Source organism: Dama dama, chromosome 11 (assembly GCF_033118175.1).
Source record: "Dama dama isolate Ldn47 chromosome 11, ASM3311817v1, whole genome shotgun sequence".
NCBI classification, from domain to species: Eukaryota; Metazoa; Chordata; class Mammalia; order Artiodactyla; family Cervidae; genus Dama; species Dama dama.
The window spans coordinates 56,472,333-56,488,400 of record NC_083691.1 but is presented as its reverse complement, the minus strand read 5'-3'; the positions used below and the strand labels follow the sequence as shown (position 1 = coordinate 56,488,400).

Genomic DNA, 16,068 nt, shown 5'->3' with positions numbered 1-16,068 from the left:
GAATGTTCTAGGACAAGTGTAGAATAGGGCTTCTGTCTGTAGTTAGGCTGAAGTTCCTGCTTCTACCATGAATATCACCAGAGGCCAAGAAATGCAGTTCGAGGAGATATTCCAGTAATAGCAAATTCATTTGTCTCACATCTCAGGACAGGTGAGAAGTTGCATTGACTACTGCTGTTGATGACTTCATTCCATTCTGTGAATGAAATTTCACCTGTTAACCTGGCTGAGATGCACAGTTAAGTGCATCTTGTGGCAGAGACCACAAGTTACTTTCCTAACAACCATTCACCCCTTCTTCCTTCCTAACAGAACCTTCCTTTTATTATAGGCAGCAATGTGCCTGGCTCAAAGACTACATTACCCAGACTTCCTTGTAGCCAAGTGTGGCTAGTAAGTCACTGGGTAGAGCTTCCAGGATAAACTTCAAAAGGGCTAACCTAGGGGGAAGCTTGTTCTTCCCCCACTTGCTTCCTCGTTGCTGCCTGGAACACAGACATGATCAGAGGTGAAACCGAGGCCACACGGCAAGACTGTGGGTCCCTTGATGGCATGAAGCCACCACACAAACCTGATAGCCTACTGCACGTGTGCTGCTGATACTCACCAAACAGACACAGGCCCTCAGCCCACATTTCCAGAACCACTTCTCAAAGCTTTCATGACAATGTAACAATTTCCTGTGGAATTCCTCTGCAGGGCTGATGGCTCACTGATCTAAATGAACTAAAAGCAACATAGTCTTGTGCTAGGAAAGGAAACCCGAAATGTATATTTTAAAAATTGGGCTTTGTTGTTGTTTAGTCACTAAGTCATGTCTGACTCTGTGACCCCATGGACTGCAGCACGCCAGGCTTCCCTGACCTTCACTATCTCCCAGAGTGTGCTTAAACTCACGTCCATTGAGTCGGTGATGCCATCCAAACATCTCATCTTCTTGTATTGGTTTTTGCTGTATATGATTCAGCCATATATATATATGTGTGTGTGTGTGTGTGTGTGTATATATATATTCAGCCATATATATTATATATATATATATATATATATATCCCCTCCCTCGTGAGCCTTTCACCTCCACCCCCATCACAGAGCACTGAGTTGAGCTCCCTGAGTTCTATAGCAGCTTCCCACTAGCTATCTATTTTACACATGGTGATATACACATGTCATTTCTAATCTGTTCAGAAGGGAAAGCTCCCAAAACAGTCTTGAATGCTAACAAATAACATGCTTTTTTTTTTTAAGGCACATCTTTGCTTCCGACAGGAAATGACACCAAAGTCCTTCATTTGAAAAGCAGCACTTGCTCGGTGGCTGAATGTGGTCTCCAAATGGAGTGAAAAGGTGAATCCCTACAGGAGACTGGCAGAACATCGCTAAGCTCACATAGTGTAGGAAGCCAATTACGTAAGGAGAGTGTGGAGAAGTTAGAAACTCACCCAGAAAGTGAGGACAATAGGAAGAAATGGGAATGGTTTTTAGAACAATCAGAGCAAGGAGTCCCAGCACTTGAGAGACAAGAACACTTTAACGCTTCACTATATTGAGACTTCCGGAGCATCGTATGTGACAAAAACATCATCTTTGCTGTATTTTCATTTAATTTCTCTCAGGTTACCCTCATTGAGAGGAGAGACTAAGATTGTCTTATTCACCATGCTACCCACCAGGACCTATTGTGCTCAACAAAAACTCACAGTCAGCTTCATTACCTACCAAACAGGCCCTCCCAGGGTCTAACCTCATCCTCTCCCCAGCCACCTTTATTTCCACTGTGGCCAGAGTGGACCTTAAAAACACATAAATAGCTAGTGGGAACCTGCTATGTAGCACAGGGAGCTCAGCTCGGCGCTGACAACCTAGAGGGGTGGGATGGGGGTGGGGGTGACAAGGAGGCTCAAGAGGCAGAGGATATATGAACACCTACAGCTGACTCACACTGTTGTACGGCAGCAACTAACACAACATTGTCAAGCAATTATACTTCAATTAAAATAAGTTAAAAAACTCAAATCAGGAAATTTCCAGGCGGTCCAGTGGTTAGGACTTCAAGCTCCCACTGCTGAGGTCACCTATTCAATCCCTGGTTGGGGAACTAAGATTTTGCACTCGCTCCCACCCTTCCACCCCCGACTCACATCATTACATCTCTCCTTTGTTTTCCCTTCCATCATCCTGCAGTAGTTAGGTCACTGGTGGGCATTAACCACACTACAGGATCTTGGTTTTCTTCTACTTTTCTGCACCTATTGGAAGTCCATAAGCTCCTGGAGGCCCAGGACTCTGCTTCTTCCTAATACCTGGCACTTAAGAAAAAAAAAACATTCTATGTTGAATGACTGAAGCTGTCATACTATGTTACTTTCTGCATTTCACAGGCACACATCTGCCTAAGTTATTAATGGATTCTGTTGCACAAGCTGATATTTAGCCTGAAGCACTTTGCACTTTTCTGAGGTGGAGGAAAACGTAGCTAAGGAAACAAGAAATTCCCTGACACACAAGCACCCTTGTTAAGACAGTGCTTCTAACGTTTAGCTATTTTATATTTGCTAGTATGGAAGACTCACAAGAGCAGCACAACCCACTGCAAGGAAAAGGTTTTTGGAAAAAGAAAAATATATCACCATACATATTAACAGCGATTTCAACGAAGCTTTGTGAATGGATCATTCCATTATCATCCCTTAGTGCAAGGCTTCCTTTTTTATTTTGGCTGTGCCTCATGACTTGTGGGCCTATGGCAGTGAAAATGCAGGTTCCTAACCACTGAACCGCCAAGGAATTCCCAATGCAAGGCTTTTTAACATAGTGGATTCTGACCCATTAGAGTCATGAAATCAATTGTCTTGATAAGCATAAACCAAATAATAAGCACTACGTAGTTTTTTGCAAAACTTTTGAGAATTATAAATTTTACATGTATACAGGGTTATACTAATTTCTTACTGGTTGCCAGAAGAAAAGTAGGAGTGTCCTCTGGGAAGTGACATTTCTGTTCGCTGGGATACTGTTTATCTTCAAGCTTCTCTGGGGGTAGCAGGGGAGGTGAGGGGCCTCAAGCTGTTCATTAGAAGGTGCATTTTTCAGTCTTTATTTTGCCATAACAAAAGCTCAGTATTTTACATCTTTGGTGCTCATTCTTCCCTGTTTTGGTGGCAAGGGGTGGAAAATGCATTTTGCCATGCTGCAAATTTCCAGTAGTCATGTACAGGTGTGAGAGTTGAACCATAAAGAAGGCTGAGTGCCAAAGAATTGATGCTTTGGAACTGTGGTGCTGGAGAAGACTCTTGAAGAGTCTGTTGGACAGCAAGCTCAAACCAGTCAATCCTAAAGGAAATCGACCCTGAATATCCATTGGAAGGATTGATGCTGAAGCTGAAGCTCCAAAACTTTGGCCACCTGATATGAAGAGTCAACTCACTGGAAAAGACCCTGATGTTGGGAAAGATTGAAGACAGGAGGAGAAGGGGGTGGCAGGAGATGAAATGGTTTGATAGCATCACTGACTCAATGGACATGAGTTTGAGCAAGCTCCAGGAGACAGTGAAGGACAGGGAAGCCTGGTGCACTGCAGTGCACGGGGTCGCAAAGAGTCGACACAACTTAGTGACTGAACAACAACAAATAGAACAAATAGTCTCTCAGTTACCTGGATGCCTAAAGATATACACTGATTTTTAAGATAACTGTACTAAAAGAGTTCAAAGCACACTAAATTTAACTTTTCTTGATGACTCATAACTTAGTCATCAAGGTTAAATTTTGTCCAGTACACGTGACCCTTAGCTGCCACATTTAAGAGGGAGGATATGTAGTAATAATGTCTTCCCTGGTGGGTCGGATGGTAAAGAATCTGCCTGCAACACAGGAGACCCAAGTTTGATCCCTGGGTCAGGAAGATGCCCTGGAGAAGGGAATGGGTACCCACACCAGTATTCTTGCCTGAAAAACCCCATGGACCAAGAAGCCTGGAGGGCCCCAATCTATAGGGTTGCTAAGAGTTGGAAGACTGAGCGACCAACAATCAATCAATACTTTATAACGGGCTTCCCAGGTGGCATTAGTGGTAAAGACCCCGCCTGCCAATGCAGGAGATGTAAGAGACACAGTTTTGATCCAAGAGTTCGGAAGATCCCCTGGATGAGAGCATGGCAACCCACTCAAGTAATCTTGCCTGGAGAATCCCATGGACAGAGAAGCCTGGCGGGTTACAGTCCCTGGGATCAAAAAGAGCTGGGCATGACTGAAGCAACTTAAGCACGCAGGCACATACAACACATTAGTGACCAGAGACATATTATAATACGTCTTTGGTTATTGTTGTTCAGTTGCTAAGTGATGTCCAACTCTTTGTGACCCCATGAACTGCAGCACACCAAGCTTCTCTGCCCATCACTCTCTCTCTGAGTTTGCTTTTGTTATCCAAACGTTATTCACTGGAGACGTTTCAATATTCACTTACACAACAAATTGCCGGCCAGTTTGTTAGTTACTGCAAAAACCCCCAGGTCAATGAGACAAAATAAAGGAGCATCCAGGGAACTCATTGTGAAGAAAGTTTTCTCTGGAGCACACAGATGCGGATTCAGTAGGTCTGGGCTAAGTCCTGAAATTCTGCATTTCTAAAAGCTATCAGGTGATGCTGCTACTGAGTCTTGTTTAGTTGCTAAATGGTGTCCGACTCTTTGCCACCCCATGGACTATAGCCCGCCAGGCTCCTCTGTCCATGGGATTTCCCAGGCAAGAAAACTGGGAGTGGTTGCCATTTCGTCCTCCAGGGGACCTACCCGATTCAGGGATTGAACTCATGTCTCCTGCGCTGGCTCATTCTTTACTGCTGAGCCACCAGGGAAGACTGCACCTTGAATCTGGAGAACCCCAAATGCTGCAGGGATAGGTGGCGATGCCAGGTTTCATCTATACCTCCTGGACCTCCTAGCTCCAGATGCCACTGGGTGTGGGATTCATCAAAAAATCTCAGATGAGAATCTTTCTCAGAAAATACAGAAGCAGCACAAAGAGATTCTGGGTCTCTACCACCTAGGGTGTCATGGAGGAAGACAGACAATGCACCCTCTGTTCCTCCTTGGCAAAGCTGGGTGTAGCCACCCTCCTCCATCAGCAGCTGTTTCTGGGCTCACCTGCCCACTGTTTGCTTGGTCAGGGGGTCCCAGGTACCCACAGGATGAGCATGACGGGCAGGAACCTGTAATTATCAACCCAATCCCCCTTTAGAAGTTGGGGACGGTGCCCAACCAACACCTCTCTCACACTGCTGGTGGCGACAGGAAAAGGATGAGATGGTGACAAAGATATTTTCTTAAACTCTTTACATGCAGACCCTCAGCAAAGGCAGACAGTAATGCTCTCTCACCTCCATGCTCCCTCCCCTCCTGCCTCTGGTACCTATCACATTTATACAGACTGGTTCCACAAAACACTTTTCAAATGTGCATTTCTTTAATTTTGAAAAATATACACAGGAGAAGCCATGTGTTTTACATAGGAATACACACATTAACAAAGCATTTCTTATAGTTTCCCAAAACTCTATTATATGTCTGAAATTTATAAATTAAATATAGCAGAACCTTTTAAGTTAAAATGAGATCCCTGAAACTACCAGATACGCTCGACTTTTTCTCAAGATCAAATGAACAGAGAATGTGAATATGGTTTGTGTTAAATAAGGTTTATTGTTAGCTTTATTGCCTATAGTCTATAAGATGCAACTTTATTGTGCCTTTGCAAACAGAATACATTTCTTAAAAAAAAAAAAAACTGATCAAAATTTTCCATACATATAGCTCTATATGATAGATTACAGTGCAACACTATTGTTACATAATTATAGAAATACTATAGAACCCAAGAGCACAGGGTAAGCAAAAGAAATGCAATCCTGAGCCATCTGAAAAAGATGATCTGATGAATCCTTTAAAGTGTAGGTTTAGAAAACATGGAGGAGGGAAAAAAAATACATGCACACTGCAGTCAGGAGCGAAATACATTAAATACCTGTTCAGCGAGACACAGGTGGGGGCAAATGGTGAATTTCAGACACATGCACACTCACTCATTCTCCCGTTTCTTCTCCTGCTACCCTCCCATCCCCGATACATTCACTCCCACCCCTTCCCAAAAGAAAAACGTCAGGCACTAAGTCCTAGTGAACCCCACATCTGCCTTGCTGGAGAACATTAAGTGACTGCTAAAAGAAGAGTGTAGGTCATCACCCATAACACCAAACAAAGCATGTGCGATAAGCCAATTCCAGCTGTTTTCTGCCTCTTTGGAAGTAAATGAAGCATATGCTCACTACAGTTTAAAACCGTAGAGGGAAATGTCTTGAAAACTATGGTGTTTTCTCTCCCTACGTCTTGAAGTAAAATCAACAGCAGAAAAACCTGCCCTAAAACTAACTGCCTCATCTGCAATTAAAATACATTTGTCATTCTATTTTTGGTATCTTTTCAATTCTCCTTCAGTAAGCACAGTTTGTGAAGTTTGTACCTGTTTATGGTAAATACCACTGTGCTGCAAAACACTTGCCATCGCTGGACGGCCTTACAAAGCACCAAATCTCCTGCGTGTTCTTTGCCAATGACATTCCCTCAAGACCACAGCATTCTAGTGTTCCCAAGGATGATGCAAGTAGAGATAAGTAATGAAAGGTATTTGGTTTGTGTCTTCACCTTACACAGCCTAGCGATGAAGTTAACCAAACATGCCTCCATGCCTTCCCTGAAATTAACCTGAGTCAGCTGACTAAGCAGACTGGCCAGCCTGTCAATCCACTTAATCAGAGATTGAGCTGGAAAACCGGAGGGTTAATGTCTACCAGCAGCTTGTCTTGTGCCGATAAACCAAGAGTTCTTGGTTTTTGCAAAATCTACTGTCCCAGAGGGTGAAATCACCGAGGTGGAAAATAACTCACAGCATACAATATACTGAACTTAAACTGCATAACCCGTGGGACTACTTGGAGAGGAAAAAAAGGATCTTCATTCCCCACATAATGAGATGTGGGCTTTAGTGTGTCCGTATACATCAGCTGCTACAGAAAAATCAGTAAGATTTGCTTCATCACTTTCTTAGGTTCAATCAAATGCTCATACACTCACAAGATACTCATACACCCTATGAATATGAGGTGGCTCTTCTCTTCAAAATTTTAAAAATCAAGAGGCACCAATACCCGTTCATTTATGTATTAGAAGTATCATAAAATCACCACTAAAATGACAGAAATGGCATCAGTGATGATTGCACAAAGGAGAAAAAAGATCAAAAGACAACCTTTGCCGCTGCACTTCACTGTGTACTTGAAAGCACAGTGGCTCTAAATCAGATGTAAGGATCTGATAAGGTTTTACTGGTTTAGCATAGTTCCATGGCCTCTGTCAGAGCCTGGGAAATGGAAATAGTTTCCAAGAGATTTAAGAAATCACTCAGATTGTTTTAAATGCACACTGTTATCATTAATCTGACTGTAAAAACCTTGGCTCTATCACGACCTTTTGCAAGAGAAAGCAGAGTGCAACGACTGCACTGGCAGTCTCAGTGACGACCTGGTCCTGACACCATTGGGGAAGGTGTTTCTAGAGTTGAAAGGGCAGCATGCTGCATTTCTGTATCTTTGGTTAAGCTCTGGTCTCTTCAAATCCACCTCTTTCCTTCACATTTAGTCACCAGTGAATTTTAAGTCTGTATGTTTAATTATAGAAGGTCACGAGACATCATTTGCATGTTAAATTATCAGATCAACAGTTTCAAATTTTTGGCCCTAACCCTGCCCAGTGGGAACCACAAGGACCCTGCATGGGCAAATGCAAAATCAGATGCTTCCATTAAAGCATATTCTTTCTAAAGTTTCACGAGCTGCACAGAAAACTGTCAGTGGGGCTGCCAACACTGCGAGAGGGACAAAGCCGAGCTTTTTCTGGCTTCTCTTCTTGAAAGGGGCCTAAGCCAGCTGCTGTGGGGTCTGGCTGTCAAAAACACATACCACCGGCCTCCAGAGCAATGTCAGTAATGTAGGAACCTTACACAAAGCCTCAATATTGTGTGGGTGTTTGAGGTGGAAAGGTGAGAATTAAGTTGTAACTAAAACTAAATCTGGCCTAGTGAGCAAAAGGTAAAAAAAAAAAATAAAAATAAAAAATAAAAAAGACACTCTGGGTTTAACTGAAAGAAAAAAAGATGAATCACTTTTACATCCTCGGCCCAAGTGTTGCCTGGAGTTCTCTACCTTCTCTTGGAGTCCAAGGAGCTACTCTCTGCTCTCTTCCTTCACTGCTTTAGCAGACAGCAGCTTCCGACAGGAGAGCTGTGGAGCTGAGCCATAAGTTGGCCAAAGCAGGAAGTCGGGCAAAGCGAGCACTGAGCTGGCCAATCAAATCCTGGCTCGGCCCCACGGCATGCAGTGACAACCCTCACCATCAGCCTGACCACACACAGCAACCAAGCAGTATCCCCTTCATTTGCAAACAAATCCCAGCTCTCCCTGGTAAACATTTCAGGATGAACCATCCAGGCTGGTATATATGACAGCAAATGCTGCCAGTTTCCAATAACTGAGCACCAAATCCGGTATCACCCTCCTCCCCACCCGCGCAAACAAAGTCAAGTCTGCAGTTTAAAATGTGAAGCGTCACGTTTCTCTTTGCTTCTGTGTCGTCTCCTTTCTTCATTTTCTCGTGGAAGTTTTCCTATATTGATATTCAGTTCTGAGTCAGATGATATAGAGTTGCAAAGTATTTGGTGATTTCCATATGACATTCTCCTCAAAATGAAGTAACTTCATGGGTTTAAGTCAGAATTGCGTCCACAAACGTCTTTTCCTTGTAGTTCATCATACAGAGAAAGACTCTCACGCATGGCTATTTCCGGACAGTGCATTAAATGAAGATACCTCACAAGAGAAACGATCATTATCTGTATCCATCAGAATAATATACAGATTCACAGTCAATGAGATGATACATTTTGCAGAAGAGAGGCATTGAACAGGATGCTACTCAAATACAAAAAAACAGCAATAAACATTCTGTGCTACAGAAAATTTGCTAACTTCTAAGGACTGAAAGTGATGAGTCTGATAACTGCATCTGAGGACTGGAACATGCTTCTTCCCTTCCAGATACACAATGTTTGATGCTGGTGCACATGTATATATCTATGCACACACACATGCACAACACTGTGTCTGCAATGATATACAAATGCAATATACACAGCCAAGTCCTGAAGGCAGATTTCAGAGAAGAGGGCTACCAAGACCAAGAGAGCAAATGTCAACTTAACACTTCTAACATCAGAATTTTGTTTTATTGAACACACTCTTAAAACAAGCATCTCTTGGCAATAAAAGCAAAGAAACAACAGTACTGCTTCCACTCTGTTCTAGTGGAAGACTGGTCACACCGACCTGCTAATAAATTCATTATGGAATTTTGCAACAGGCAGCCTGCTGGGGCTCCCAGCACAGCTCAGGTGCAGGTCTGCTGACTCCTCAGTGAGAGCTGGAGCAGAGGAAAATATCAGAAAGCAAATCTGCAATTTATCACAGCTTTCTTCCTTAAGCAAAACAAAAACAAAACCCTGCAGATGAGTTTCATAACCACAATTCAGTTTATCAAACTTTTTTTTCTGAAGGATTTTCATTTAATTATGTTACATAACAGGAAATAAAACTTCTTCACAAACATTCTCAAGGCTTACAGTTATCAGGAGAATGACCAAAGTAAAAGCAGGAGAACTATTAAACACATGGCAGGAAGGTAAATTTCTGTTTCTGCTCTTAAAAAGTAAAAAAATCACCATATAATTAAGTACAAAAACCTGCATTGAATGACAACTGCTGGTGTATTTACTTGATCAGAAATGAAGACCAAGAATATAATAAAGCCCTATGATAATATCCAACTGGAGCACTCCCCACCGTGTGTACACACTAAGATGTTGGCAAAGTTTCTGGAGCATTAGCTTATAGAAACATGGGAGTCCTTGGTTAGCTGCATTAAATGGAACGTTCTCTTCTGAAATGCACCCTCGATTCAGTTTCACTTACAAATTGCAAACTAAAGTTATTTCTTCAGAAAAATATCTGTTTGGCATCCCCTGGACTTTGTTCCATTGGACAATATGGACATTTTAATCTAAAGACAAGAGAGAAAACATGGAATCAAGAAACAGGATCAGTACTGAGCATTCAATTTTTATCTAGTTACAGAGTATCTTGTAACAATTACACTCAGAGATATGCTTGCTTGTGCACGTCTATAACTGTGCTTTCCCTTAATAGAACAGCCATGCTTTTAATAGTTAAAAATAAACACCATCCAAGCCAGACCCTAAATTGCAAGGCTCTTCTTCAGTGGCAATCAGTGAAAAGTATTTTGAAAACAAAACAAAGACAACTGTTCTGAAAACTGTTTTTGGGGTTTCAGAAGCATATTCAAGTTTTTTTTTCCTCCAAGGTTTAGCTTGCACCTCAGAATGACTTTCAGATGTACTGGTGTCACAATCCACACACGTGCAGCAAAGCTGATGCCAGCTGCTGGGCCTACACGGCACGTGGCCAACCCAGAGTGGATCAGAAACCAGCACGGCCTGGACCAAGCTGCCACCCTCCCGCACTCAGCTGCTGAGAAGGGCACAAACAGCCTCAGGGCCTTTTCTTCAAAGAAAGACTCGCTGCAATGGGTCTGAAATGAACTCCAATGAGAAATTCTCTAGCTGCCTATGCTAGAAATAGCATTTTGAGACTGTTTTTTAAAAATCTAATTAATAAATTCTTGAACAAATTTCTCAGTTTTTAAATTGAGAAAAGATCAGATACCACCCACTAAATAAGTAAATCTACATATTTCTAAATTCTAGCTATGTTTATTTATCCTTATTATTTAATGTCCCAACAAGTTCCACATATATATATTACTAACATTTAAAAAGTCAAGACACTTACTTGCTACCATTAAACATTTTATTCAGGGCATCTCTTGATATAATATGACCACAGACCAATTTCATGGGTGGATTGTTATCTGTTGTTTGCTGACGAAGAATAGGACAGGCAAATATCGAATGATACCAGCACTTTTTACCAAGGTCCACTTCAATCTGTTTTTAAAAAGGTAAAGGACTCAAGTCATATTTCAGGAAACCATCCACATGCCAGTATACACTCTGCAGCAAAGAACATTCATCAAACCTGCCCACACGAAGGTAACTGTTCACAGCACTCTTCTAAACTAACTCAAAGATGAACAGTCTTAGGGACTCAAAGTATTACCTCATCATTCTAAATCAACCTTCAACATTATTTATAACACTATATAGCAAACCAAATTCTAATGCCTGAAAGCAAAGGTCAAAGGCAAGGCAATACTCTGGAAGTTAAACACTCTTAAAGACTCATCAAGATGTATGAAAAGGGTAAAGCCACCAAGGGACTCCCCTGGTGGTTCAGTGCTTAGAGCTCGTGCCTCCACTGCCGGGGCAGAGGTTCAATCCTTGGTCAGTGAACAAAGATCCCACATGCTGCATGGCATGGCCAAATAAACAAACTCACCAAAAATGCCGATGGTTTTCACAACACACTGATACAATTCAGTGTGCTAATTCATTAAAGGCAGACTAAATATTGTTTACTGCTGTGTGGGCTTTAGATCCGGGTTTCCCGTGTTTTGTATGGAACTGTCCAGAGAAACCACCTGAAACAAGGGCTTCAAACTAAATTTCAGCTGGAGAATTCACACCCCATCCATCTGCACCCATAGCCCTCTATCAGCTTGCTCTCTCTGCAGTGAACAAAACAAAAGCTATGCAATCACCTTAGCATAGTGATTAGCATGTAACAAGAGGCTTCACAAACATCAGTTCAGTTTTCTTTTCTTCTAAATCTCAAATGGCTATCAACAGCAAAGTCTATATTGCCCAGATTCTTCCAAGAAAGTTGGCAGTGTAACAATGATCCAGAGATAAAATAATCAGATCATTCCCCTCCACCCCCAACTGCTTTATTCCCCTGACACACAGGCGCTGGGTGAATTCAGATTTCGGTGTGCTCTGTTCTAGGGTGCGAGCATCAGACACTGACAATACAACTGGGAAACTGCCAGGTTCTCAGCAAAACGAGGGAAGGCTCGCATTCTTTTCACTTGTTTCAACGAGCAGCTGCCACGTGGGGTACTGCTTGTGTCCTGACCACACTCAGGGCTGGGCATGCACCTGCGCCTTTAATCAAAACTGATCTCTGAGAAGCTGGGGCAACCAACTGACAGTTATCAGCTGGAATTACAAGGGAACTGCAGATAAACCTGCACGCAGAGGTGGCAGGAGAAAAGCGAAAAGCTAAATACATATTTCTGGGCTTTGGGATCCATGACCAAGTCAGGCAGGAATGAGAATTCCTGTCAAAGATCCAGTGCCTACTGTCAGAGGCCTAGTGGAAAAACGTAAGACACACACACACACACTATGACCTATGTTATGCTTCCATGTCATAACTCCTATGGCAACAAAACCTGACTACCTACTGTGTGTCCCATATTATTCTAAGCATTCCTCTGTTATCTCTATCTAGCCTTTAACAGTCCCATAAAGAGAAGGATGGTCCCCATTTTAGAGATGGACAAACTACCGCTCTGAGAAGAGAGAGGGCTGGCAAGTGACCAGGGTAGATGCTGACCTTCCAGACACCCTGAAGGGTAGTGCAGGGTGGAGAACAGGAGTGAGGCACTCTGTGCTCCAAGAAAACTGGTGCAACAGGTTTTCAGATAGTTAAATATTTTCAGGAACTGATTTTATGAGCCCAATCCTTACATCTCCTCATATCTATCTAAGGTGCTCTCTTCCAGGCTGCGGTCCTCATTCTGTCCTCAAAACTTAACTCACAACTCTCATACATTTTTTTTGAAGTTGACAGCACTTAGAACACCGCACATGCCTAAGTATATCCACCGTTCCCCCTTCTGACCTTTTCCTTCACTAGCTGTCGCTGCTGCTCTAAGTCAAAATGGTAAGAAAACTCCAATGCCTCCAAAATGTACCTATGGCTCAGATAGTAAAGAATCTGCCTGCAATGCAGGAGACTAGGGTTTGAACCCTGGGTGGGGAAGATCCCCCAGAGAAGGGAATGGCAACCCTCTCCAGTATTCTTGCCTGAAGAATTCCACGGACAGAGGAGCTTGGCTGGCTACAGTCCATGGAGTCACAAAGAGTCAGACACGACTGAGTGGCTAACACTCCTACCTACCCTGCTTTTACTGTTTAATTATGTCTCGGTACAGATAAAAGAATCCCTGTCAAATGGCTACAATAAAGTTTCCTGATTAAAAGGCAAAATAAGCATTTAAAGTCCATCGCATCCACATTCTTCTCTTGCCAGGAGAGGTAATAACCAATAGGAAACGGCACTCACAGGTAACTCATCTTTCTGGTTCCAAACGCCAGTGCACTGCCTCTGTTCGATCACAGCTTTGATGTTAATTAAAGCTGGCAGCGCCACGCAACCTGCTGAGAAACTGGAGGGCAGAAGAGGAAATGTTAAAGCCAGGCCAGGCGGCAGAAAGCTTGGTCCCAGGCAACAGCAATTCCTCCAGACTGCATGCTGTGTGCAGAGGGTCCCACTGGATTCTAGGTATGATAAAGCCATCTGTTTTCCTAAAGCAGTGTGTGCACACATACATGTGTGCACATGTCCACACATACACATTCTTTTTTTTCTTTCAAGTGTAGGAGAAGAGAGTAGATTTCTTTGTCAGGCAAAGGGGAAACAGCAGGCTAGTACCTCAGGTACAGTGCCCACCCCGCCCCCCCAACAGAATTCTTAGCATTAATGACACTCTGAAACGTTTCCTTGCACAGCCCCTTCCAGACCTGGATCACCCTGGAGAGCCAGGGCAGAAGTACACACTTTTCAGATCTGCAAGTGCTGGTGGTCAACTTTCTGCTGAGTCCAGTCAACTCTCTGCTGAGTCCCTCCTTCAAGACTGCCCTCACCTGAAGGAAGCGACCTGACCCGGGTCACATTCTAAGACAGCTCCACCTGATGATACAAAAATTGCCCCAACTGGGATGACTCCACCGGCCACCGCAGCTCCGGAGTGCCGCAGGGCTGGGCTGAGGCCTCTGGTGACGCTGCATCAGAGTCCCGCCGTCCTCTCTGCCTGATCCTGCTGCGCTTGCTCCCTGCAGGGGATGATCCCAGTAAACCGCCTGCACGTCTGTCTGCCCCCATTTCTAGTCTGTCCCAGGGAACCTGACCCTGCGGCCCCACAGCACGTTAAAGTGAGGTGCACTGTCTCCCACGCAGGACTCTGACCCCTGTGAACACAGGCTGCACCTGATTCATCTGTGTCCCCACACAATGCCTGGCACGGAGCAGGGATTCAAAACACTAGAGGAATCAAATGAATTGAAGAGCTGCAAAAGTCAGTTCTTGAAATAGGTTCTTAAACCTTTCGATCTCAGGACCGCTTTACAGGCTGAAACATTAAGGATCTCAAAGGGTGTTTGGTTCTGTGGGTTCCATCATTATTTATTGTATTAGAAAGTAAAACTGAGAAATGTTTAAAATTGAAATGTCTTAAAATGTTGAAAATAATAAATATATTACATATGATAGATAACATTCTCACAGAAAATAACTATATTTTCCAAACCTAAAATAACCTTGTGAGAAGAGCAACACTGTTCTGTCTTCACATATCTTTCTAACCTCCGGTTTAACAGAAGACAACTGGATTCTTATACCCTCCTTTGCATTCAGCCTGTTGCAATGTATTCTTTCGGTTGAAGTGGAAAAAAAAATCCAGTCTCACACAGATATGTAACACTTTGATTGCCTTTTCATATAATTGTGGATATTCTTCTTTAATGACTCACTAAAACGCCACAAAGGAGCAGTCTGTTAAAAAGGTTAGCTGCAAAGTGGAGTCTGAATCCTTGCTGTTATGTCCAGTATTTTTTGTACTCTGCTCTACTAAAACCCAATGGTCTTTAACTCTGAATGAATCCTTGACTCATGCATGATTTTGTAAGATCATACTACTCTTCTAAGAGCTAGCACGTTTTATTGTATATCAAAAAATTTAAATTATCACCACCAATTTCATCAGAAATGTCTTTAAGCACTGGGAAGCTGTCAAGCTCACAGTGGTGGGTTCAAGTTTCCCCAAATTTCTATTTTAGCTTAAAACCTTGAATTCCATCACTGTGACAAAAGATACAACCAGTTGCTCTCCCTGACATGAGAGGCCCACTTCATTCATCTGAATAGATGTCTGCCAAAAGCCTGAGTGTGAATAACTGTAGTCTTTCAGTGGATTTTCAAGTAAAAACTGTGTTCTAGGAAAAAGCAACTAGTTCTTTAGCTCATAACTCAAACATTAGACATTTTTTCTTGAGACATCATCACATTATCTCATGACCTAGCATAAGCTGAAGAGCTTTATCTGAACTTCCTATTCAGGCACACAAATAAAGTGAATGATTTTTAACGTTTTGTCAAGAACATTCTTAAGTAAAGAACTAAAATATCTGCAAGTGTGCAGTGGTGAGGAATACAGCAAGTCTCTGTGGGGTTTGGGACCACTGCCCTCATCTGTGCTAGGGTTGGAGGAGTTTATTAACCCACCATGTGAACACAGTGGGAAAGGCTCTCAGAGACCCTAAAGGATCACAGACCATGCTCTGCTAACTGCTCCCCTAAAACCGTCGCCAAGTCTGATGATCTCCTGAAACACCAACTACAGTCTTCTTCAGAAAGACAGATGTTCTCTCAGCTTTAAACATCAAGAATTAGACCGAAAATTAGGCGGAACTGATCGATGCGGTGAACATTTCAAAAACAGACAGGATACGTATATACAACGGAATATTACTCAGTTGTTAAAAAGCACAAAATTGTGCTATCTGCAGAGACAAGGATGGAGCTAGAGACTGTCACACAGAGGGAAGTAACTCAGAAAAACAAATATTGTATATATAATATATATGTATTATATATAATTTTTTATGTTATATAATTTATAATATATTATATATACATTATAT

General features: G+C 42.6%; 1 protein-coding gene across 1 annotated transcript in view; it reads right to left on the bottom strand.

The window, feature by feature from the left end:
* Positions 1-5,682: 5,682 nt before the first annotated feature.
* RMND5A (required for meiotic nuclear division 5 homolog A) overlaps positions 5,683-16,068 on the bottom strand; it is a 61,038-nt gene continuing 50,652 nt past the window's right edge. Inside the window, exons 7-9 of the mRNA XM_061155296.1 lie at positions 13,433-13,535; positions 10,976-11,130; positions 5,683-10,166 (exon numbers count right to left, since the gene is read on the bottom strand). Of these exons, the coding sequence (XP_061011279.1) occupies positions 10,103-10,166; positions 10,976-11,130; positions 13,433-13,535 (322 nt within the window). The 3' untranslated portion in view covers positions 5,683-10,102. The remainder of the gene's footprint in view (positions 10,167-10,975; positions 11,131-13,432; positions 13,536-16,068) is intronic.